The sequence below is a fragment of the Nannospalax galili genome, unplaced genomic scaffold, assembly GCF_000622305.1.
Source record: "Nannospalax galili isolate Female #2095 unplaced genomic scaffold, S.galili_v1.0 scaffold34, whole genome shotgun sequence".
In the NCBI taxonomy this organism is placed as follows: Eukaryota; Metazoa; Chordata; class Mammalia; order Rodentia; family Spalacidae; genus Nannospalax; species Nannospalax galili.
Genome location: NW_008338996.1, coordinates 10,221,086 through 10,245,906, shown reverse-complemented (window position 1 = coordinate 10,245,906; position 24,821 = coordinate 10,221,086). Strand labels below are relative to the sequence as shown.

General features: G+C 45.8%; 1 protein-coding gene across 3 annotated transcripts; it reads left to right on the top strand.

The window, feature by feature from the left end:
* Positions 1-12,254: 12,254 nt before the first annotated feature.
* Positions 12,255-22,482, top strand: Slc31a2 (solute carrier family 31 member 2). 3 transcript variants are annotated; one of them, XM_008833522.3, is made up of 4 exons: positions 12,255-12,404; positions 16,804-16,870; positions 20,117-20,306; positions 21,003-22,482. In XM_008833522.3, the coding sequence occupies exons 1-4, from the start codon at positions 12,399-12,401 to the stop codon at positions 21,169-21,171; spliced, it is 432 nt and encodes a 143-aa protein (XP_008831744.1). In that variant the 5' UTR covers positions 12,255-12,398; the 3' UTR covers positions 21,172-22,482. The 3 variants fall into 3 exon arrangements, with proteins under 3 accessions (XP_008831744.1, XP_008831745.1, XP_017653769.1); XM_008833523.3 differs by having other exon boundaries at positions 12,274-12,680; XM_017798280.2 differs by having other exon boundaries at positions 12,275-12,651.
* The last annotated feature ends 2,339 nt before the right edge of the window (positions 22,483-24,821 follow it).

The window sequence follows — 24,821 nt, the reverse complement described above, 5'->3', positions numbered from 1 at the left end:
TTTTATTTTAAAACGTGTTGAATTAACAGGTGAATTGGGATGTCTTTCTAATATGCCAGTAGTCTTTGTTTGTTTGTTTGTTTGTTCATTTGTTTGTTTTTGAGGCAGGGACTCGCTATGCAGCCCTGACTGGTCTGGAACTAGCTATGTAGACCAAGCTGGCCTCCATCTCACGGAGATCCATCTGCCTCTGTCTCCCGAGTGCTGGGATTAAAAGCATGCATGCACCACTATGCCCAGCATCAGTAGTCTTGATTTTTATGTAGTTTTAAAGTAATTGTGGTTAATAGATCAGTTCAAATGCACTTTTTGTTCATTGTTGGGATTTTTTTCTTGTGATGGTGTGTGTGTGTGTGTGTGTGTGTGTGTGTGTACACTCTGTTTAGAACAAATGATTTTGAGTGGATTTACTATTTTTTATTTCTTAATATATGTTTTTCTTCAAATAGCACATCTATGAGTATGTTTATAGTTTCTTAACTGTTTCAAACAACATAACTATTGTGGTGCTGCATGTCTGAAACCCTAGCACTCAAGAAGTAGACCCTGCAGGGTCAGAAATTCAGAGTCATCTTTGGCTACATAGCAATTTCAAGGTCAGTCTTGGCTCCATGAGACCCTCTCTCAAAACAACAATGACAAAATAATAATAATTAGTAAAAGCTGAATGAGTTGAGGACATATTGTTTGGAAAGTGGGACAGTAACTATTGTATTGCAATAGATTCTACCAGATGTCGAGGAGAGCACGATAGTCTCCCATTACAGAGATGACTGCAGTAGAAAAGGACATGGAGGCCCAGCTGGCAGCTCACAAAGAACTATTGTCACTGTGTGTGTCACTGTGTGTGCCCGAAGTCCTGTGAAAGCAGAGAGGCTGAGACTTCGTGGAAGTTGCCTGTGATTGGAGCACAGCTGGCTGTTTTCCTGCCTCTCTCCAGATGGCTTTGTCTCACACTGCACCTACCTTATGGCTTATCAAAGGTGAAACAGATTTTTCTCTTAGCTCATCCTCACAGAATCCCTATGCAGAGGGCAGAAAACATGTCACTATTTCACAAGATTTGCATCTCCACGAGATTTTCAGACAATTAACAAAATTTACCATGGAAGTTGTTACATGGAGACAAAATTCCTTTTACATGGAACTATTTCAAATAATGTTAAAATAGCAATGCACCATGTTTAATTAAGGCCTAATTGTATATGGCCTTATTCTTTTTCTAGATGTAAACCTGCAACTTTATGGATATTTCAAAAACAAAAATACAGCCGGGGGTGGTGGTGCACGCCTTTAATCCCAGCACTCGGGAGACAGAGGCAGGCGGATCTCTATGAGTTCAAGGCCAGCCTGGTCTACATTGTGAGTTCCAGGACAACTGGGGCTACAGGGAGACCCTGTTTCAAAAAGACCAAAAAGAAAATACAAATTTTGTTTACAGTAAAAACATGTCTCAACTTCCTTATGCAACCAACCCTCATGACCTCTGGTTTTACCTTATCAGTTATAATCCTAGCAGATATGCCTCAAGAGCCACCCTAGGACCTCATTTACTGAAAAAGAGGGAGAGAAAAAGTTCCTCAGAAATTCTTTAAACATTGTAACTTCAGAAGTCACCAAAAATGTATACATATATGCACACATACGTGCACACATGTATGGCTATCATTTTTTAAATATTTAAAAAATATTTTATTTATTATTTTTATTTTATGTGTGTGTGTGTTGCCTACATGTGTGTAAGTGCACCTGTGTCATGCAATGCCAGCAGAGGTCAGAAGAGGGCATCAAATCCTCTGGAACTGGAGTTACAAATGGTTGTTAGTTACCATGCAGGTTCTGGGATTTGAACCCAGGTCTTCTGCAAAAACAGTCAGTGTTCTTAACCACTGAGCCATCTCTCCAGCCCTCAATATTTTATTTTTTTTTATTTTATGTCTTATGTTACCACTGAAAAGAAAAAATGTATAGTTACTTTGAGGGAGATTTTCGGGAATCTTAAGTGTTATGAGTGTTATGCATGTAAGTGCACCTGTGCTGTGCAATGCCCATGGAGGTCAGGAGAGGGTGTCAGATCCCCAGGAACTGGAGTTACAGTCAGCTGTTAACTGCCATACGGGTGCCGGGAATCAAACCCAGGTCCTCTGCAAGAGCAACCAGAGCTCTTAATGGCTGAGCATCTCTCCAACCCCATATATGACTATTGTTAAGACAGTTGAGTACAGCTCTCTTGAGAAGTCCACACACACACTTGGATGTGCACTATCCTTTCTCTTAGATCTCCCTATTTGTTAGCACCCATGCTTAAATCCATGTTAAAAAAACAAAAAACAAAAAACAAAAAAACCTTTTAATAAAGTCCAACTCTACTTCATAGTGATTTATCCTGAAATTCTTTTCTGTGGCAAAGTCAAGAATTCTGGCTTCCCCTGAGCAGAGGTCTCTACAAAGAACTCTTCTGAGCCAGGTGTGGTGGCCCATGCCTTTGATCCCAGCACTCAGGAGGTAGAAGCAGGAGGATCTCTGTGAGATTGAGGCCAGCCTGGTCTACATAGTGAATTCCAGGCCAGCTAAGGATACAGGGAAACCCTGTCTCAAAACAAACAGAAAGAAAGACAGAAGGACAGACAGAAAGAGAGAGAGAGAGAGAGAGAGAGAGAGAGAGAGAGAGAGAGAGAAAGAAAGAAAGAAAGAAAGAAAGAAAGAAAGAAAGAAAAGAAAAAAGAAAATCTCTTCTGGCTGCTGCAAACAGTGGGTCTGTCTCTGGGGCTCTGTCTTATGTTACCTGACAAGAGAAAATTTATGGTCACTTTGAGGAAGAGTTTTCAGAAATGATCCTTCATATTTTGCTCTTCAGTAACCCAGTGTTGAGTGAGCACTACCTGATGACGTCTAGAGGGAGTGGATCTGGAATAGAGAAATAAGTGAAACCTGGAAAAACCCAGGGGTCAAGAGGTAGTTTGGGGCCTGCTGGAGGATAAGGGACACCAAGTTTTGCAATTGGGTTCATGGGCACAGAGTGGGATTGCTTTTGAGTGTAGGGAACAGCTTCTTTCACTGAACTCAAGTTTAATCCTTGCTTCTTGAGTATCTTCGTATGTTTTCTAAGAAAGAGCATTTTTTTTTGTCTTTTTGAGACAGGGTCTCCCTGTAGCCCCAGCTGTCCTGGAACTCACTATGTAGACCAGACTGGCCTTGAACTCACAGAGATCCTCCTGCCTCTGCCTCCTAAGTGCTGGGACTACAGGCATGTGCCACCACGCCTCGCCAAGAGAGAGCATTTTAATTAGCCCTAAGAGGGAGTCTTCAAAACCAGGTCCTTGGGGTTCTTCCCTTTATTAGCTATGTGTGCCCTGAAGAAAGCCACTTGGTGGTTGGAGCTGGATAGTTCAGAGGCCAAGAGTGTTTGCTGAGCAGTCATGAGGACTGGAGTTTGGATCCCAGCACTCACATAAGAAGCTGGGCACCCCTGCTCCAAGGGGAGCATCAAAAACAAGAAGATTGCTGGGTCTCACTGGCTTCCAGACTAAAAAAGAAAATGTAAGTCCTGGTTCCAGGGAGAAACTCAGCTTCAAAGTCATAGGTAGAGAGTGATAGAGGTGGGTACCGAACATCCTCTTCTGGCCTCTGCATGCACACACATTTGCATTCTCTCTCCCTCTTTCTCTGACACACATGAATGAATGAATGAATGAATGAATGAATGAATGAATGAATGAATCTTTTAAAAGATGACAGTCATCATGGTCTATATAATCAGTCACTGTGCCAAAAATAAGAAATAATCCACATGAAGTGGTTAGCACAGAATTAGGCATGAGTAAACATGCAGTAACTGTTAGACACCATGAGTGTATATGCCAGAAACTCAGGCAGGCCCTGGTAATTCAGAAGCAAACTCCATGTTCTAGTAGTAGAGACAGACAAGTGACAGACCATTGTCATAAGCTAGCAATATGGACAAAAAAAGACATTTAAAGATTACACACTATAAATTATCTTCATTTCTCATTTCATTCGCTTTTTCCTACAGAGGAGAAAATTTACTTTCCTGTAGTTCCAGGGCAATATTAAGCCCAGTCTGGAGTCAGGTCTCTTGAATCTCATTCATGTGGGACATTTCCTATATTTTTCCCTCTGAAGGAAAGGACCTTATGTTTTTGATCTTTCAATTTGTCTAGGTTTCTGATTATGGCTTTTTAGAGACTGGAGAGACTGTGAAAAGCTTATCTCTGGAACTGTGAGAAGGTGTTTATTTGAACCAGATGGAATGGCTGACATCTGACCATTCCTAACCTTCAAAGCTGGCAGTTTCTTACAGTTCAACTACTAGTTGAGGTACCTGTCGCTAGGCCTCTCCTACCTGTGTGTGAAGTAGACCCTCTTCTCTCTGTGTGAGGAAGAAGGAAACTAGCTGGTGGGAAACAAACCACCTGGCTCTGATGTAATCATCTAGGCAGAGGCACCTGGGGGAAGCTGGTTCTGCTCTGATTGCAAGCTGTTCTTCAGTGAGGCGGCAAATGGGCTGCTGGATGAGTCTCAGCTCTGGTCAGAATCTGAAGCTGCAGTGGCTAGCCTATGCACCTCTGAGTCACAGCCCTAACTACACTTGTCTCCGGATAAGGAGGATGGCACTGCAGTAGCTAATTGATGGCCCAAGGGGAATTCATCTATATATAATGAATGCTTTGAGTAACCTCCATTCTAAAAGGAAGCATAGCCACCAGCTCTGCCCTATCTGACCAGGACCCGTGGCATGGGGTGGACAAACAATAGCATTTGTGCCTCCCTCCCTTCCTCCCTCCCTTCCTCCCGTACTGGGGATTGAACCCTGGACCTTGTCCATACTAGGAAAGCTTTCTACCACTGAGCTACATTCTTGACCTCTCTCTTTTACTCTTTTTTTCTTTTTTTGTCTTTCTGAGCCCCGGCAGGCCTGGAGCTCACCATGTAGACCAGGTTGGCCTCAGTCTCACAGAGCTCCACCTGCCTCTGCTTCCCAAGTGCTGGGATTAAAGGTGGCACCTGGCATCTGTCTTTTACTCTTTAGCTGAGACTACCCACAGATAAGCATTTTTCCTTCTTCAGTTCTGGGGATTGAATCCACACCCCTTCACATACCAAACAAGCCCCATACCACTGACTGATCTATGTTCCCAGAGGCCTTTCTACGTTTTTATTTATTTTGAGACAAGTTTTTACTAACTTATTCAGGCTGACTTTGAACTTTTAATCTTTCTGCCTCCAACTCCAGAGTAGCTAGGGCTACAGGCTTAACCATTGGGCCTGGCTAGATATGCTTTTAAAAAGAGAATTCACATCAAAGAATGCTCCATTTAGCTTGACAAAGGATGTGTGTAAAATTGGTGGTAGGTCACTAAAATTCACCCAGAGTGGCATCTCAGGGAAATATGAAGAACCAGGTGATAAGCAGTTAAAACTGTGTTTTTCCATCCAGCAGATACCTTGCTCTCATTAGGTCCCATGGATTGCAAAATATCAAACCTCCTGGAAGCTGACAGGCCAGTGAGAGAAAATTTTAACTTGATACCCAGAGATCCAGGCATTTCTCCTAAACATGTCCAAATATTCCCTTTGGAGATTGGCAAAGGCCATCAAAGTGCTATGGGTCAGGGAGTCACCCTAGGTATATGAGGATATGTGTGTATAGTGAGGGTGCATATATTACAGCATGTGTGAATATGTGTGTGGTAGTGTGTTTGGTGGATTTATGATTCCATATTTGTGAGTCAGAGTAGGTGGTGAGTCTCTGCACCGATATGTGAGCTGAAAATGTAGATAAGTGTTGGAATAGTGTGTGAGTGTGGGTAAACATTTGGGTCTGTAAGTGTGGCATTTCAAATGAAGGGGGAAAGGTGAAATGGGTGGACACTCTCCGTTGGCCATGGGAAAGCCCCAGGAGACAATTCTGGGGTGTAAATGCTGCAGGATTAAAGGACAATCCACACTCCTAGTCCCTCTCTTGGCAGGTCTTAAGAGTGGCACTGCTTCCAGTGTTGACTATAATGTGTCTTTGTAGTCCAGTTTGTCTGGGTTCCTACTCTCAGGTCACCTCTTAAAGAGTCCCTTCTCATTTCTTCATGTCCTGAGACACTTTATCAACAGGTCCTGCTGCCTTACAGAGAGGAAGATAGGATTTCGTTTCCAGAAAGTGACCATTCTATATAAATGGGTTGAGCAGGGGCTAGAGAGATAGCTCAGCAGTTAAGAGCACTGACTGCTCTTGCAGAAGATCTGGGATCAAATCCCAGCACCCATATGGTGACTAACAACCATTTGTAACTCCAGTTCCAGGGGATCTGATGCCCTCTTCTGTCCTCCACGGGTATTGCATGACACAGGTGCACTTATATGCAGGCATAACACTCATACACATAAATAAATTTTAAACTTTTTTTTTTGGTCTTTTTGAGACAGGGTCTCCCTGTAGCCCCAGCTGGAACTCTGGCACTCACTATGTAGACCACAAGGCTGGCCTCGAACTCACAGAGATTCACCTGCTTCTAAAACATTTTTAAATTAAAAAATAAATAGGTTGAACAAGAACCAGAGCTGAGACTCATCCAGCAGCCCATCTGCCGCCTCACTGAAGAACAGCTTGCAATCAGAGCAGAACCAGCTTCCCCAAGGTGCCTCTGCCTAGATGATTACATCAGAGCCAGGTGGTTTGTTTCCCACCAGCTAGTTTCCTTCTTCCTCACACAGAGAGAAGAGGGTCTACTTCACACACAGGTAGGAGAGGCCTAGCAACAGGTACCTCAACTAGTAGTTGAACTGTAAGAAACTGCCAGCTTTGAAGGTTAGGAATGGTCAGATGTCAGCCATTCCATCTGGTTCAAATGAACACCTTCTCACAGTTCCAGAGATAAGCTTTTCACAGTTGGCTGTTTTCTCCAGCATCAAGAGATCACTAGATTCATACTAGAAACCAAAGTATACATAGTAGATCAACAACGGAATGCTGACAGAACACTCCTGTTTGGACATTTTTGGGGTTTCTAGGGGTGAAAATTAGTTTTTCTTAGCAAGTGAAGAAAAACCTACTGGAGAGCACAATTTCCATTCACCTTGGCAGCTGTAGTGGACAATCTGAGAGAGAGAGAGAGAGAGAGAGAGAGAGAGAGAGAGAGAGAGTACAAAAGGAGCCTGCCAGCCCAACTCGGGCCCTGAAGGGGGTCCCTGATTTCTCAGGTGCTGCCCAAGGTTAAGACCTTGGCATAGATAATGAATGGATCCACAGAGAACTTAAGCTGCCCAGTGAGACAGAAGCAAACCATTCTTCCTTTCTCAGCTGTCTGTAGGCCTACTGTTTGCTCTGGCTTTGCTGAAAGACCTTCCAGGCAGACAGGAAAGTTACAAACATTGATGCCCTCTATGACAGACTGAATAATAGCCCTACAAAAACACCAGGTACTAGTTCCTGGAGCCTGCAAGTGTTATCTTGCAAGTCAAAAGACATTTTGTCCATATGCTCTAGTGAAGGATCCTGAGATGGAGAGATGACCCTGGGTTATCTTGATAGGCCTAGATATCTTCAAGGGTTGAAAGAGGGAGACTGAAGGCTGAAGAGAGGTGTAGAATGCTGTCATCCAAGTATAACAGCCATCATCTCCATCGGAGCAGCCATGACTGCTTGCAAGGGACTCTCAAGATGGGATCTGCTGACTATTAATGTTCCTTCATAGAAGGAGGGAGTGGGGAGAGTCATTGGCTCCTCATCTAAGATTCTTATCATTTCTTCCTGTGCCTCCCAGCCCACTGTTTGTAATTCAGCCCTAATTGCATGTGACCTTGTGGCCTCCAGAGTGTTAGTCTATAGACTGGAAAGTTAACTGAAGGAGGGACTCTGTCTCTGTAGTGATGGGGAAATCATCACTCATGCTGGGATGAGATTTTTCAGTCCTGTGGCTGTTCTGGGGTCACCCAGGCTCCTGCATTCAACCCTTGCTCTCTAAGGAAGTCCAATAAACTCATTGACTCCCCCCCAGCTGGACTTTGGTGGAATATTGTTTGTGACCCATAAGAAGTTGGTAGACCTTTATTTACATCTGCCTAAGGAAAGGGTTCCTGCAATAGAAGGCTGTGTGAAATGGGAAGATGCTGCGCCATTGGTGGCACTGAAGACAGAGGAAAGCTCTTTACCCCCAGGCCAAGAGATGCAAGGAACATAGTTCTAGAAAGCAGGAGAGAACAAGCACTGGGAGCCAGGCTCTCCCCAGGGCCTTTGGAACAAAGGCAGTCCTGATGATGACTTCATTTCATCCCAGTGAACCTCCTTTCTGTCCTCTGATCAGCAGAACAAAAAGAGGATAAATGCATGTTGCTCTAAACTAACGGGCAATTTGTTATAACAGTCATAGGAGACTAACACACCACAAGACATGCTGGTTGGCCCCTGCCCTCCTCTATCCTAGCAGACTTCAGAATCACCAGAAGAGGATGGGTTGTCAGTCTAGGCTCCCAGCAACGGAGGTGCCTAGGTGCCCCCTGCATACTTTGGGACTCTCCTGGCAGCTAGAGGAACAGGCCCCTGGCAGATGCAGCATGGAAAGTTCTTGAGCAGGGTAAAGAAACATCAGCCAGGTCCTGGCTCCTTGAGACCTAGAACATATACTAGAAACCCCAGAGAGCTTCGATGCTCAGGATGCTTAGCCACCCAGATGAGCAGGTCATGTGCAGGATCAAGGAAAAGCATCAGGATCCTGGTGGTAGCAGAGCCAGCACAGAGAGATGGGACTAGAGCTCCGGCCCTTACACTTAGGAACAGAATCAACACCCTAGGCCTTGGGAAGGGGCAAAGTCTCTGGTTTGAAGACACATAGTGGCCTGACCTCAAGCAACTCTCCAGGTACATACCCTGACTCTGCTGGGACAGTTCCCTACCCCAGCATTGTCTCATCTGCTCCTGAGTACCTACCACATGCACCATGTCCCCATGGGGTCTTTTGAGTAACTTCATTGCTTTCCTTCTTGATCTTTCTTTACCTCTTTCATCTTTTGTCCTTTCTTGACTATCTCTGTGGGCTGTCTGAAAGTCTTTGTATGGAGCAGGATACATTAATAAATAAACAAGTTGTCAATGTAAAAAAAGAAAAGAAGCCAGACATGGTACCCTACCTGTAATCTCTGGTTCCAAGAGGCTGAGGCAGGAGGATTATCGTGGGGACAAGGATAGCCAGTGTTACACAGCAGGGTTCTATCAAAATGACGGAGTGGGGCTGGAGAAATGACGCAGTGAGTAAAGCTCTTTCCTTGCCCATGTAAAAGTCATGCTTCTGTAATCGCAGTCCTCCTATGGGGAGATAGGAGGCAGAGACAGGAGGGTCATCTGGCCTGGTATATGCAGGACGGAACAACAGAGAGACCCTGCCTTAAAGTAGAATACAAGGACCAACACTCACACACATTCACCCCAACCACACAACTCTCAATAAACCTAGGAATGGCAATTCCAATATGAGCCAGAGCCGTAATTCTAGGCTTCCGCTATAAAACAAAAGCATCACTAGCCCACTTCCTACCCTAAGGTACTCCTATTACCCTTATCCCAATACTAGTTATCATCGAAACAATCAGTCTATTTATTCAACCAATAGCACTAGCCGTCCATCTAACAGCTAACATCACAGCAGGTCACCTACTAATTCACTTAATTGGAGGAGCTACACTAGTATTAACCTCAATCAGCCTGCCAACAGCCAGTAAACTCCTCACACACGCACTTCTAAAAGAAGAGAAAAAAAAAGACAACCAAGACAAACAAAAAACACAAATACAAGATATCTTCGGAGCTGAGCACAGTAGTGCATGCCTCTAAGCCTAGAACTCAGAGAAGCAGGAGGATTTCGACTTCAAGTCTGTACCACTTACTGCATACTACGTGGCACGTTGTGCTCAGGACACATTATGGCTATCTTGGTCTTTTTGTAAAAATGCATTTTATGAGTGTACTCCCTGCATTTATTTAAGTGTATCCATGTCATGCAATGACCATGGAGGTCAGAAGAGGGTGTCAGATCTCCTGGAACTGAAGTTACAGACAGTTGTTAGTCACTATGTGAGTGCTGGGAATTGAAACTGGGTCTTCTGCAAGAGCAGCCAGTGCTCTTAACCACTTAGTCATCTCTCCAGCCTGCTGTCTCAGTCTTGAAATCAGAGCAGCTGTGACTACTCCCAGATTGGGCTTGGTCTATCTGCGTCCAAGTTGCCATGCTCCTGTATCTAACCCCTCACCCACGCTTCTATGAGTAACACTAAGAAACTCACTGGTTCATCAAGTTGGACTTGGGTAGAATTATTTCTTTGGTCTGCCATTGGTGCTCTATCTAGGGTAAATATACATTTGTTCATGGCTCCCCAGGAAGTCATGGGACACATTCTCAGCGGGGAGTAGCACTTGTACATGTGGCCTTTCTGTGGGACTACAAGTTCCTTTATTTAATAAGACAAATGACTGGTCAAATTTCCCCTCTACTAACTGGCTATGGACAAGCTCAATGCCCAGTTAAAGGGCCCTTTACCTATCTCTACAACCCCTGAGATAGCGCCATCTTTTCTGCTGGGGGTTCTGTCTCAGGCTCCAGGTGTGTGCTGGGGATACAGGGAAAAGGGAGTTCACAGGCTGTCCAAATACAATCTAGAAAGAATCCTGACACAAACCAAGGCGTGGGTGATTCTGGTGTGATCTTTAAGATCTAGGATTCTCTGTCCTAGATCCTTTCCTGGGAGCCAGAGGAGGAAGAGTCTCTGGTGGCTCAAAAGAAATCTGATTATAGGGCTAAGTGTTATAATCCTAACACCCACAAGGAAGCTAGAACTAAGCACGAAGGTCATCAGATTGTGACAAAGCCAACAGAAACTGTCAAGTGAATGAAGCTGTGTTGCTGATTCTTCCATGGGCAGAAGGGGGAAGTTGGGGTGGAGGAACACAGGAGCCTAATTATGCCTGCTTCCCGGATAAGGTCCTGAGGGGTGAAAAGTGCCTCCAAATCCCCACTCCCTCCCCTGCTCTTGAGTCCCAGGTACCTCTGCTCTTTTCACATGAACTAGCACACCCCACAGCAGCAGCCCTTCAGGCCAGTCCTCCTCACAATGTCCTACAGGTGTATTTTCCTGGTGGCTGCCCAACCTTCCTTAGCTTTGACCAGAAGCTGTGTGACCCTAAACAAATGGCTTGATCTTTTGCAGCTGGCTCTTTCTCACAGAATGAAAATATTTGCTGCTAATGATGACAATGGTTTCCATTTATCAAGCAAGTTCCTTCTGCTTGATTTTATGCTGAGAATTCAACATGTTTTCATTTAAGCCTCTCAACATAGCCTATAACATAGATTCTATTATTATTTTTATCTTACCAGGAAGCTTAGGCTCAGAAATGTAAAGTTGTTTGTATGAGGCCCCACAGCTAATACTCCAAAGCTCAGTATTTGAGCTGAGAGGTCAGACTCCGGGCTCAAGGTCTTAGCTGACCCCCTTGGTCAGGGTTCTTGGAGGAGATTCGTTGGTAAAGGATTACCAAACAAATTTAAGAATTAAATAGTGTTAAAATCCCTCAATCCCCACCCCCAAAAATATCCCCAATAAAACTAGATCAACGAAGTGAAAAGACAGTGCACAAAAAAGGAAATATCAAAACTTTGCTAGACTGGTAATCAAACAAATATAAATTACGACATTGTGGGGAAGAAAAGAGCAGGGAACAGTCTGCAAGTCAGAAGGCAGTGCTCTGAGACACAGAATGTGGTGCCTTGCTCTTGAGAACTGTGAAAAATAAACTTCTATGGTTTATAAGCCCTCAGTCTAGGACAGTCTGTTATTAGGGCCCAAACTAAGACCATGTATGCTCTAAAATTTGTGCAATAAAGAAACACAATCATAGCAAGCATGCACACAGGAAAGAAAATTACTACTGCGCACTGTTTTTTGTTTATCAGATTGAAGAAGAGTAGGGACCAAGGAAAGACTGGGGTATAATTGACTTAATGTACTCCTAATTTGTTGTTACTATGTTCTTAGGATGGACTTTTTAATTTTCAACTCAACGTGTGCTAAGCTTCGCAGAGTGTCTTGACCAAAAAAAAAAAAAAGCAATAAACATTTTTATAATAATTGTCACGGCAAAGTCAAGCGTAGGCGCAGCGCCAGCTCGCTAAGGACAAACCGCGAGTGGGCACACGGGTTGCGCGTGGGGGGCGTGTCCTGGCCCGTGGGTGGGGCGCTAGTTAAGACCACAAGTTCCAGACGCCCGCGCGCCGCCTCTCCGGGACCACGTGATCCGCGGGTCCCGGTCGCTGTAGCTGCTGCTACTGCGGAGCTGTACCGGGTCTGGAGATTCCAGCTGACCCAGGCGACCCTGGCGGCAGCCTGGCGCGCTCACCATGGCGGTGAGCCGGGGTCCGCGCGTTGGAGGGGTCGCGGGTGGGCTTCTGGACGGGACCCTCTGACCTTCGCCGTCCCCGACCCGGGGCTGGAGAAGGGGACGCCGCGGCTAACAGTGGATCCCGGCTGCGCGCGGCCTGGGCCCGCGCGTCCCCGAGCACACGCCCCCGGCTCGGCCTGTCATTGCAAGTTCCTGGGTCTTTTTCTCCGAAGCGGACCCAGCTACTTCCCCAGCCTTCCTACACTCAGAAGGTAGCGCTTTCTGCATCCGCCTTTTCCTGGTAAGGTTCACCCCGGGTAGAGAGGATGACAGCTTGCAAGGCTCTGCTCTTTGAAGAAACGCTATCAGTTTATCTCATGAACGATTTCTCAGAATCTAAGAGACAGGAAGCCTGCACAGACCAGTCCACCTCCTGCCGGCCCTCCAGCACGGAAAATAACCTGGAAAGCCCGCGGCAAAGTCCCCAGCTGGTCAGCGGTAGCACTGGGGCCCTCCTCCCTTTCTGAAGTCTTTGGTTGATAAATGAAAGAGCTTTTCTCCAAGTTTAGCCCCAAATGAGAAAGCAAAAATCAGCCCCACGGATGGCTCCCTCCTTGGTTCCTCCCCTGTGAGGGTGCGGTCCTGAATAAAGGAGATAAACTGCCAGAGACCCAGATTTGGCTCAGGCGGGACCGCGGCTGGGGCCCGGCGCCCTGCGTATCTCACAAGACCGGCTGCTTGCAGCCTCTTCCCTTGAGTCACGGTGTACTGATTTGATTCCTGTTCCTTAGCTGGAATACGGGAAGTCCGTCGAACCTGCCTCCTTCTGGGGTTTTGGACTTGGCAGGGAAGTGGAGCCTGTGCATTGTGGACACTTCCAGTTGGAAGCACATTGCCTTTGGCCTCCCAGCTGCCTCCTCCTGCGGCTTCTGCGCTGTCCAGCCGCTTGCCGCTTCCCCCACAGGTGGCTCTGGGTCTTCACTGTGCCTCCCTGCTTCTCACTACACACAGTTTTCGTTATCTGTAGGCTTCTCTGACTCTCAGGCTAAGCAGTTCGCACCACTGAGATTTACTACCAGACTTCATTGCATTTTCCGAGTTGCAGATTCCTAGCCCAGGAAAAGGAAGTATTGGTTAAGTGAAGTTTAGTGTCTGTGGCAAAAAGGTGTTGGCTGTTTTGAGCTCCTGAAGTAGTTGGCCTGGACCCAGGAATGATAGAAGGGAAACGAGTTACGGGAACTCCCTGGGTGATTAAATTAGCCACTGGAGACATTCCTGTCATGCCAAGAACTTTACCAACTGGACTGGGAGAAAGGGTGATGTGCACAACCTCCAGCTGGCAGAGATGGTGCCAGGGGCTTCTCCTGGAGTCAAATGAATGCAGCCTCAGTATAAATGGAGTTCCCTGGGGTTGCTCTGACCTCTTTGCTTTTGCGTATTAGTATTTCATGAACCCTTTTCCAGGTCAACAGCTTTTCTCTTTGACATTCTGATGAGATATCTCTGGATGGTAGAACTCAAAATGATTTTTCTATTTTGTGCTATTTTAGCTTTTTATATTTAGCAAGTGCCACTTTCATATTAGGAAATAAACAGCTAGTTTTCTTTTTAAATTCTTCAACATGATTTTGAAATGACTGTATTTCCAAATTGTAACTGTTACATAATCTTCCTGGCTAAGAAGGAGGAGAGCATGGTTCACACAGTTTCTACAAGCCTAGCCCCTCAGATACCTGCCCCAGAAATATCCAGAGTGCCTATTTGAAGTGTTGCAAATTGAGGAGTGACTCATGTTTTCTAGAAGAATCTCTAGCTCCAGTTACATGGACCTTTCTGTGCCTTGTCATAATATGAAGAAGTTAATAATAGCACATAATAGCAAAGATGTCTTTGGGGGGAGATATAACTTGGGAGCTGAGCACAGTGCAAGACCATGCAGGCTCTCAGAAGGCACAGGGCTGCATAGCTGTGCTGCTCAATCAGTTGATATTTCTCACCTCTTTCCTGAAGACTTGGCTTCAGTGTAGGCACAAATGGGTTGATGACACAAGTCAGTCCCCTTTCAGAACTGAAAGGTGTGAGTAGGACAGCCAGCTCTGTTTCCAGGTCTGATCATCCTTAGACCTAAAGCTGATATAAGTCTGAATACAGGGATTGAGATGTACATGGATGACTTGACTCATAAATAGAGGCCTGCTCATTTTTTCGTGAGTTTTGTTTTCTCTTATCCTTTATAGGGTTTAAGTGTAGGAGTGATGCTTACACTGGGAGTGCCTGCACCCAGTTCATAGGGACCTGAGAAAGTGAAGCCAAATCAGGGGAGAGGCTTTCTAGAGTTCAGTCCCCATTTTACAAATGGGGAGACTGGGGTCCAGTAGGAGCTTGCTGTATGGCTTCTCAAGGTCATGCAGCCAGTTCAAAACAACAGGGAGACAGAGCTAGGATGCTCAGCTTTAGGATCTGCAGTCTGTCCACTAGGCTTTAATGCCTCTGTTTAAGCTGCACCACACAAAGTGAGCATCAGGACCCCTTGAAAGGGTCTTGTCAAAATCATGCAGCTGTGGCCCTGCATTATGATTGAGGGGGTCTAAGAAAGCTCAGGAACCTGCATTTTTAATGAGACCCAGGAAGTTCTAAAGGGGCACTACTGTCCTTCACGAAGCCACTTGCCAGTGTGGGACTCATGACTTGCCTGTGTCTCCTGGGCCAGGAGGTCTGTCTGTACACCCAGTGATTTCCCTAGAATTCCCTCTGTGTATGTGGATCCAGTGTCAGGTGCACACCTGTGCTCCACTCTGGCAACCTGCCTCCCACCTCTTCCTCCTTGCCTTTCATCCTGTTTTCCAGCTGTCATTGTGTGGACACCGGCTTTTCTTCCCTACCTTCAGATACCATGGCCCTTGTTTGTTTTGTTTCTTTTTCCTTGGAAAGGCCTAAGCACCTCTATCCTAATCAAAAGGGGCCTTTTCCCCTATATCTTCCCCCCCGATGTCTTCCCCCTTGTTCCCCCCAAAGTGGCTCCATCTCTGCTATTTTCACATTTTCTTTTGGAAATGTTAAAACTAATAACCAAGGGCTGGCACCGTAGAGTGCTTGCCTAGTATGCATAGAACCCTGGGTTCTATTCCCAGTACCACATATACTAGGTGGGGAAGGTATACACGCTTGTGATCCTAGCACTCAGGAGGTGGAGGCAGGAGGTTCAAAAGTTCAAGGGCTTCCTCAAGTTCAAGGCTAGCCTGGGCTACACAAGACTCTAATCAAAACAAAACAAAATAATCAGGAGAGATGGCTCAACTCTTAAGAGCATGTACTACTCTTGCAGAGGATCCAAGTTCAGTTTCCAGCACCCACAATGGGCAGTTTACAACCACTAGTAACTCCAGATCCAGGGTATCTTATGCCTTCTGGCATCCATGGACACTGTACTCATATGCACAAACCCATACCCAGACACACACTTATACATGTAATTTAAAGTAAAAATATCTTTTAAAACAAAGCAAACAGAAAAAGCTAATAACTAAAAAGCACTCCAGTGGCTTGTCTACACAAAACAGCATCTCTTTACCTCTTGTGTCAAATGAAGCCCCTGTATGAAGACCTGGGTTCTAGTCCTAATGCTATCATCACCTCACAGGGTGACCTTGGGTGTGTTACAGGTGCCTCTTAGGCTTTCTGTGCTGTCTTGAGAGGTTTTGTTGCAAGCATAGACTGAAGCCAGTCTGCCTGGGTAAAAACCTGGCTGGGCAACTTGCCCTCTAATATAAGAAAAGGTTAGCAGTTCCCCAAGTGAGGTACTGTCCAACAGGATGCTCAGCAACATAAAAAGGGATGCAGACAGGGGGCATGCTTCTTTTAATGATACTGAGGGTTGAACCTAGGGTCTCACACATGCTAGACAACCTTCTCAATGCTGGCCACAGACTGGGCTCAGCAAAGAGTTTAGTGACTTTTATATGGTGTACAGATGGAAGGCAGCTGCCCTTGGGCCCTTCATAGCAAACTCTTCTATGTCAGTCCAGATTCATTAGGACAAGAAGGACTCCCTGCTGGCACTGGGGAGGGTGTTCCAGAACTGAGCAGCAGGGCTGAGCCAGGGGATAAGGCTTGGTCTAGGGCTTCCTTTTGGGTTTGAAGGACTCAGAGTTAATATCTCTATATGGCTTAAGGGCACTATGTCATTCAGAGTCTGGTTGGCCCTGTAAGGGTGGGCATTCCCTATCTTCACGTCTACACAGAGGAGGGCTAGCTTGTTACAGGGCTGTTTGGCCACTTGGGGAAGCCCTTTCCCCATATGACCTCTGATTGCCCTTCTAGCATGTAAGTCCTGTGCACCGCCCCCCCCCAGGGTCTCCAGAGGCATCTCCTGAAAAGCATTAGGAAGCAGGACATCTCGTGATGCAGATCCCCATCTCTTTCAGATGCATTTCATCTTCTCGGATGAGGCTGTGCTTCTGTTTGATTTCTGGAGTGTCCACAGTCCTGCAGGTAGGAACTGGGAGGCTCAGACTTGTAGTTTGGCGAGCCTTGTAGTTCTGAGAAGTAGAGAGCTTGGGTTTTCTTTCTTCTCTGTGGGCATTTAAGGCACACTGAGCCAGAATTTTGTACTTATAATTCCATTTACAATGGCTATCCTTCAGGTTTCAAAAGGCTTTGCTTTTCACTGATCCTTACAACACTGGTGGAGCAGGAGAGGCAGAGACAGGGGAAGGGGAGCACCTTGGACCTCAGATGAGATAATTTTGAAAGGGAAGAGTAGTTCTTTGACTTGGAAAAGCAGAGTTCCATTTTAATTCGTGATGGAGTTATTCTTCAACTTAAACTTGCCATCTTCAAAGTGGACTAGAAATGGGCCAGATAGGCCTGGCGTGGTGGCACACACATTTAGTCCTGGCACTTGGGAGGCAGAGGCAGGCAGATCTCAGTGAATTCAAGGCCAACCTGGTCTACATAGTGAGTTCCAGGCCAGCTGGGGCTACAGGGAAACACTGTCTCAAAAAGACAGAAAAAAAAAAAAGACCAGATACCCATCATCACAAGTGTGGCCTTCTCTACTGTGGAGGACTGCTCCATCTACCCACTGCAAAATAAATAGTCGATTAAAACAACACCATTTTGCTAGTATTTCTCAAAGTTCTGTGAGTTGACTGGGATAACTAACTAAAGTGGTCCTCACTCAAGGCCACTCATGCAGTAGAGCCAGATAGTGGTAGGAACCAGAATCTTCTTGAAGAGTGTTTAGTAGCTAGTACCTGCTGTTAGCTGTGACCTCAGCTGGGATTCTTGACTGAACCCCATAAAGTGGCAAAGTTCTAAGAGCAAGCATCTCAAGAGAACACAGGTAAAGTGCACAAAGTTTTAAAACCTACCCTTAGGGGCTAGGAATGGCTCAGTTGGTAAACTATTTGCTGTGCAAGCATGAAGACCTGAGTTTCATCTGCAGCATCCATGTAAAAGCCAGGCATGGCAGCATGCACCTATAATCCCATCACTGGGGAGGCAGAGACAGGAGGATCCCTTGGCTTGATGGCCAGCCAGTCTAGCTACAGCTTAGTGAGAGACCCTGTCTCAAAAAAATAAGGTAAAAGGGGCTAGAGAGGTAGGTGGCTCAGCAGTCTAAAGTTCTTACCGCTTCTTGCAGAAGATCTGGGTTCTGTTCCTGGGTCTGACCCACATGGCGGCTCACAACTGTATGGACTCCAGTTTCAGGGGATCTGATCCCTTCTTCTGGCCTCTGTGGGCAATCTATGCATATAGTACACATATATACATGCAGGCAAAATACTCATATACGTAAAATAAGTTAAATCTTTTAAAAAATAAGGTAGGGAGCAATAAAGGATGACACCTAATGTCAACCTCTGACTTTCATACACATGTACCCCTATACATATGTGAATACATACATGAGTATATACACACATATATTCACACAAATAAAAAATAAAACCTAGTCAGGGTTGGAGATGTGACTCAGTGGTTAGGAGCACTGACTGCTCTTACAGAGGACCCAGGTTCCATTCCCAGAACCCACATGGTAGCTAACAACCATCCATAACTCCAGTTCCAGGGGATCCGATGCTGTCCTCTGACCTTGGTGGGCATTGCATGACACAGGTGCAGTTTACATACATGTAGGCAATACACTTATACATATAAAATAAAATAAAAATAAAACATAGTCTTGGAAGTCACCTAGCATTATTCTCACCTTATTGGTTTGGTCACAAAGGTCTTCTAGACTAGAAAGGAGGGAACAAGGTCCCTATCCCATGGTGAGGGCGGGTGTACAGGATATATTGGTGTGAATGTCTTTGGAAGATAGAATCTATCACAGATACTATAGAGCAACCCAGAAAAATAAGGGAGACGTGTGAACTAGAGGGAGCCTTTGTCCTGAGGAAGCTGCATGATTAAACTGGATGCAGGAGAACAGGATGCTGTCATTTAGGCAGTGAAGGCTGATTGATATACATGGAGTGGCAGAGGCTACTATGGAGGGGAGGCTGGGTTCTAGGAGGCTGGGCTGACTGAAGACTCAATACACTCAGGTGTATACCCTTCATGTTTCAATTTTTTTTGTCTTTTTGAGACAGGGTCTCCCTGTAGCCCCAGCTGGCCTGGAACTCACTATGTAGACCAGGCTGGCCTTGAACTCAAAAGATCCACCTGCCTCTGCCTCCTGAGTGCTGGGATTAAAGGTATGTGCTACCATGCCCAGCTCATATTTCAACTTTCATCACAGGCATCTAATTACCAGTGACTGAGTATTTTTAAAAACCTGTGGCTTTTGCAGTAGTTGCCTTTTTAAAGGAAAAAAAAAACCCAACCTATTATTTTTCCTTTTATTATACTCAACACACTTCTGTGGCCAGATATGTAGGTCTTCCCCACCAACTTTTCTAACAGCAGAGGCACAGCTGAGGCAGAATGTTCCAACCTTATCCGTTAGTTCCCCTGGCAACTATCCTCCATCCTGAGACCAGCTACACAAGAACCCCAGCCATAAGTCATCAGCACCTATAAGCATGTTTTTTTTGAACACAGGGTTTTCAGTGTATAGCTCAGGCTGGCCCCAAACTCACAATCCACCAGCCTCCTGAATAGTTGGAATTACATAAAAACCTGTGCCACAGAACCCTACTTGCTTGCTTATTATTTACACGTGTGTGGGTGCACTTATGTATGCAGGTATACAGATATGTATGCATATGCATGTGGAGGCCAGGGGACAACCTTAGCTGTGGTTCATCTACCTTGCTTTTGAGACAGGGTCTCTTACTGGCCTGAAACCTGCCAACTAGGCTAGGCTGGGCTGGTCAGCAAGCCCCAGGTATCCACCTGTCTCTCCCCAGTGATGGGATTATAAACATATGCCACCATGCCTGCCTTTTTTTTTTTTTTTAACACTGGTTCTGGGGATTGAACTCAAGTCCTTGTGCTTACAAGGAAAGCACTTTACCAACTGAGCCATCTCCCAAGCCCAGCTTATTCATCTTTAATTGGCAAAAAATATACATATTTATGTGGTAGTGTGTGAGGTTTCAGTACATGTATAGGTTATGTAATGTTCAAATCAGGGCAAACCTGTCTCTCCAAACATTTATAATTTGTTTGTGAAGAGAGCATGTAAAACCCTTTCCTAATATTTTGGAATATGCAGTACATTGTCATGATCTGTTCATGGGTGGTTCAGCATATGAGAACCCACTTTTCAGCTTGGCCTCCTCACAGGTATGGCCCTCTCAGTGCTGGTAATCCTGCTCATGGCTGTCCTGTATGAAGGCATCAAGGTCGGCAAAGTCAAGTTGCTCCACAAGACTCTGGAGAGCCTGCCCACCGCCACCAGCCAGCAGCTCATCTTGGAAACAGACCAGGATTCTGCAGGTTCCAGCTCACCCCCAGTCAACAGAACCCATCTGAGGTACAGGCCCTGGGTAGAGAAATGGGCAGAGCTCACTTTTACCCTGTGAAGTTAATGGGTTCAAAAACTACTAACCCCTTGCACAGAAAGGAAGTCAAGGCCCAGGAAGTGTTTAGTAAGGTGAACTAGAGCCTGTGTCTGTAGTGTCTGAACCAAAGCTCTCTATCAGCAGCCTCTTGGGAGGCTCCAGAGGATTTCTTCAGGGAACTGTGGTCTTCAGAACCCTGCTGCAGGGCCCTGTCAAGCAGGAGGCATGGCCATCTAGCCTTCCCCTGTCTCACCAATTTCAAACCCAGGAACTGCTATCAACCATGCATCCCACTTGATGGGGGAGAAGGCACCATTTCCTCTGCTCCCGTCCCACTCTCATTAGGCAGCCATCCAGGGTGCCCAGTCTGCCCTCTCTCCAGCCTCACTTGCGCTTAACGAGCCTGCCTGCTACACCACCAGCCTCTTTACCTGGGTGCTTCACATCTTCATAACCACCCTGCAAGGAGGGGGTTCTTGGTGTTTTATTAAGCAAATCAGCACTCAGAGAGGTTAGGACATTTATGTAAGGCCACATTTTATAGTTGGCTAAACTAGGAAGTGATCTTTCACCAAGTCCCTGCCCGTCTCACTTCATCCCACCCCACATTCAGTTCAGGGGAGAGAACTGCCTTCCTGATGATTTCCTTGTTTCTCTTTTATGCCTAGGTGGTTTTTGTGTCATTTCGGCCAGTCTCTAGTCCACGTCATTCAGGTGGTCATTGGCTACTTCGTGATGCTGGCTGTAATGTCCTACAATACCTGGATTTTCCTTGGTGTGGTCCTGGGCTCGGCTCTTGGCTATTACCTAGCCTACCCACTTCTAAGCATGGCTTAGCCAGCCAGAGCAGTGCAGGGCTGGAGAGAGCTGGGGCCTCTCTCTACTTCAGCTACTGTCCAGCCACTTTTTCTTATGATGGCTATTACTTACCTTTCTCCCAGTTCCTAGCAGCTTTGAGCTGAAGCCAGCATATATCCCAGAGCTCAGAGGCCATTGGAGCTGCCTCCCTCTCCAGCCGGCCTGTATAGGGCCCAGGTCTCATGTGGTGCCTTAAGCAAGCAGCTGTGACCAAAGAGAGCTTGGACAGACTAGAATCCAGAGGCAGGATGGCCAGACCAGTGACCACAGCTTTCTGACTCCAAATTAAGAATTTCTAAAGAGCTTAAGGACAGGGATCTGGGTGATGGAGGCCATGGAACCCAGATACCCTCTTTTGCTTTGTGCCTTATCGTCAGGAGCATCCCCCACTGGCCTTGACCTGTTCGGTCTTCAGTCTTTGGGGGACAGTCAGTGCTAGCTCCTTGTTTCTACCTTTCTGCCTTTGGAACACATGAACATTGTCATTAACAAACCAAGATTTTTCCCTTTGAACTCCTGGTTGCAATTTTGCACATTTGTACAAAACAAAATTTCTAATGAAATGATCTCATTGTATTCATGATGGATGACACTGCCTATTCAGTCCTAGCTCCCTTTTCTTGCAGGAAGACTAAAGGATACTGACTAAAGCAGAGAGCCAGGATTCTTACCAAGTTGCTGGCCTGTCTGCTGGGTAGATGGATTCCTCCCATCTAACAGCACTACCTGCAGCAAGAGGTTAGGCTCATGATCAGGGTGCTGGGGAGTTCTCCAGGTCCTTACGTGACCCACTCGTGTGCACCACAGAGAACCGTAATTTGTAACAGTCAGCTTACTACCCCTTATTTATTACTTACCGCTAACTCTTAATGATCTGGTAGGGAAACATGATTCAGTCGTCGAAAGTACTGATTAAGCTGGAGGGATACTGACTGAGGATGCAATGAACAGGCAAACCAAAGCCAGGGCATCTTTAGTGTTCAATGGACTGAATATTTGAGCCTTTTCATTTACGAAAAAAGGAAAGAGCCAGGTGTAGTGATGCACACCTGTAATCCCAGCACCCAGGAGACTGAGGCCAGCTTGGGCTACATAGCATTACAAGCTGGCCTGGGCGATGTAGTGAAACCCTGTCTCAAATACACATACATGAAAGATAATCACTGCTATATACTGTATAAACTGTAGTATCTATGTTCAAGTACCTCATGGGCTCAATGAAAAGATTATTTTAAGCTCTGGGAATTAAAAACATGCATTTGCATTTTAATAAATCTATATTTTTGAACATCTGGTTGTTAGTTTCTCCTCTTTCCAACAGTAAGTGCGCCTGACTCATATATAGCACCACAGGAGCTGGGAGACTGAGGCTAATACTGTAAGAGTTGAAGACAACTCTGAGTGCGGGGAAACTGAGTCCTGAAATGTCATGCCTACAGATAGACACTCCAGAATGCCAACTTGGTCAACATTCTTTGATGTAGCAAGCTATTGAGCATGTGCCTTCTGTAAGAGTAGCTGTCCTACTGATTATAACCCATGTTGGCATGACTGTCAGCAGCAGGTCTTCCCAACAGAAACAACATGAACTTTTAATTGACAATAAGAAATGAGGGTCACAGGAAGTATGGAATGCGGCTCCTTTGGGATTGCTTAGTGCATTCTCCTCATGTACACAGGGGCCTGGAGAGCTGCCCAGTCTCAGGTATGAGATTCCAAGTGTCCAGTGTTCCAGCCATTGGTAAACCCTGACCGGTCTTAGCACCCTCCCTGGGGTACTGCTGGATAGGCATTTTCATGGGTGACTGGCAGATTCCCCAGGTTGGTACTATGTAAATATGGTCCTATTTGAGGACTTTATACTTTTTTTAAAAAATATGTCCTATAGAGTATATGGTTAGACTTAGGCCACCCAATGTCTTCATTTCAACATTCTTCAGCCAGGTCACAAAAAGTGGTACTTGACCCCACTTCATTTTTTTTTTAAACAATTATCTGTGTATGTGACAGTCCATTGTAGTAGTTTAAGTATTAAGCCATTTAATCCTCACTTGAGGGTAGGAACCATCCATCTTCATCTTAGAGATGAGGAAGCTGAGGCATGAGAAGAGCTGCCCACTGAGGAACAGCAGGGCAGAGATGCACTTGTTTCCTCATCCGCTCAGATGAGGGCAGAGGCCACACAGCCCATGGTGTACAGAAGTCAGCTCAAGACTAGAGATGAGGCTGTGCTGTGTTTTAACCACAATGGGTGGAAATTCTCAGATTTAGGGGTGGGGCCAGGAGCCTTTTTTGTTTTTTTAATTCAGTGCTGGGATCAAACTCAAGGCCTTGGAAATGCTAGGCAGGTGCTCCACCACTGAGACACGGAGCCCTAGGGCCTATATTCCTATCAAGCAGCACTAGCTTCTTCCCTCTGTGCACCCAGTGACAGGCAAGGACAGTGGACTAGCTAGGCTCTTGAGTCATCCACGTGGGATGTGAATTCCTGTTCTGCTGCTAGCTATGTAACTTTGCCCATCTAAGCCTCAGTTTCCTCCTCTATACAATAGGGGTAAGAGTGTCTTCTGCAGGGGCTCTTGGAGATGAGACAATCTGGGTGCACTGTCAGCCAGCAGTACCTATTTGTTACATGACAAAGTTTAATACACAGTCATTGTTGCTGCTTCCTGGACCCATGTGTGGGAGACAGGAACAGCTTGCAAGGGTAATGGCCAGATGCAATGGAACTCGGAATCCTGTCTTATAAACATTTTATTTGTTATTTTTATTTTATGTGTATGAGTGTTATGCCTGCACGTGTGTAAGTGCACCCGTGTTGTGTAGTGCAGTGGAGGACAGAAGAGGGCATCAGATCCCCTGGAACTGGAGTTATGGATGGTTGTTAGCCACCTTACGGGTGCTGGGAATTGAACCTGGGTCTTCTGCAAGAATAGCCAGTCCTCTTAACTGCTGAGCCATCTCGCCAGTCCCCTTATAAACATTTTAAATCATGGAATATTTTTGTTAGAATTATTTTATATTTTGAGACTGGGTCTCCCTGTAGCCCCAGCTGCCTGGAACTCAGTTTGTAGACCAGGCTGGCCTCGAACTCAGAGACCCACCTGCCTATGCCTCCTAAGTGCTGGGATTCACAGCATGTGCCACCATGCCCAGCTTAGAATTATTCTCTTTGAAGACTGATTCTATGGTCTTTGGAAGACCCTAGAATAAGTAAATGGCCACAAATATTTTCTCATTGCTGTTCTTTGCATCAATCCCAGCCCCTAAGGACTGAAAGCTGCTCTCAAAGTGAAGAACCCCTCAGGTGCCATGAACAGCAGATATTAAGGATGCCCTCCCCTTCCCTGCATGGCTCATTAACCTGTAGGATCACCTATAGAAGCCAGTACAGGACAGGAGTGGTCCTCAGATAACCACCATGGTCCTGAGCCTTATGCAGCTAGAGTGAGCTGGGACTGCAGCATGGTGACTCTTTGAAAGCCATCAAATTCAGAGTTAGGTGCTGAGGGGAATATATCACTACTTTAGTGCACATTAACTGACCCAACTGCAACTCCTACCCTTAAGATCCCAAGGAGCACAGACAGCCCTGAAAACCAAATTCAGTTTCTCCCCAAGAGCCCAAG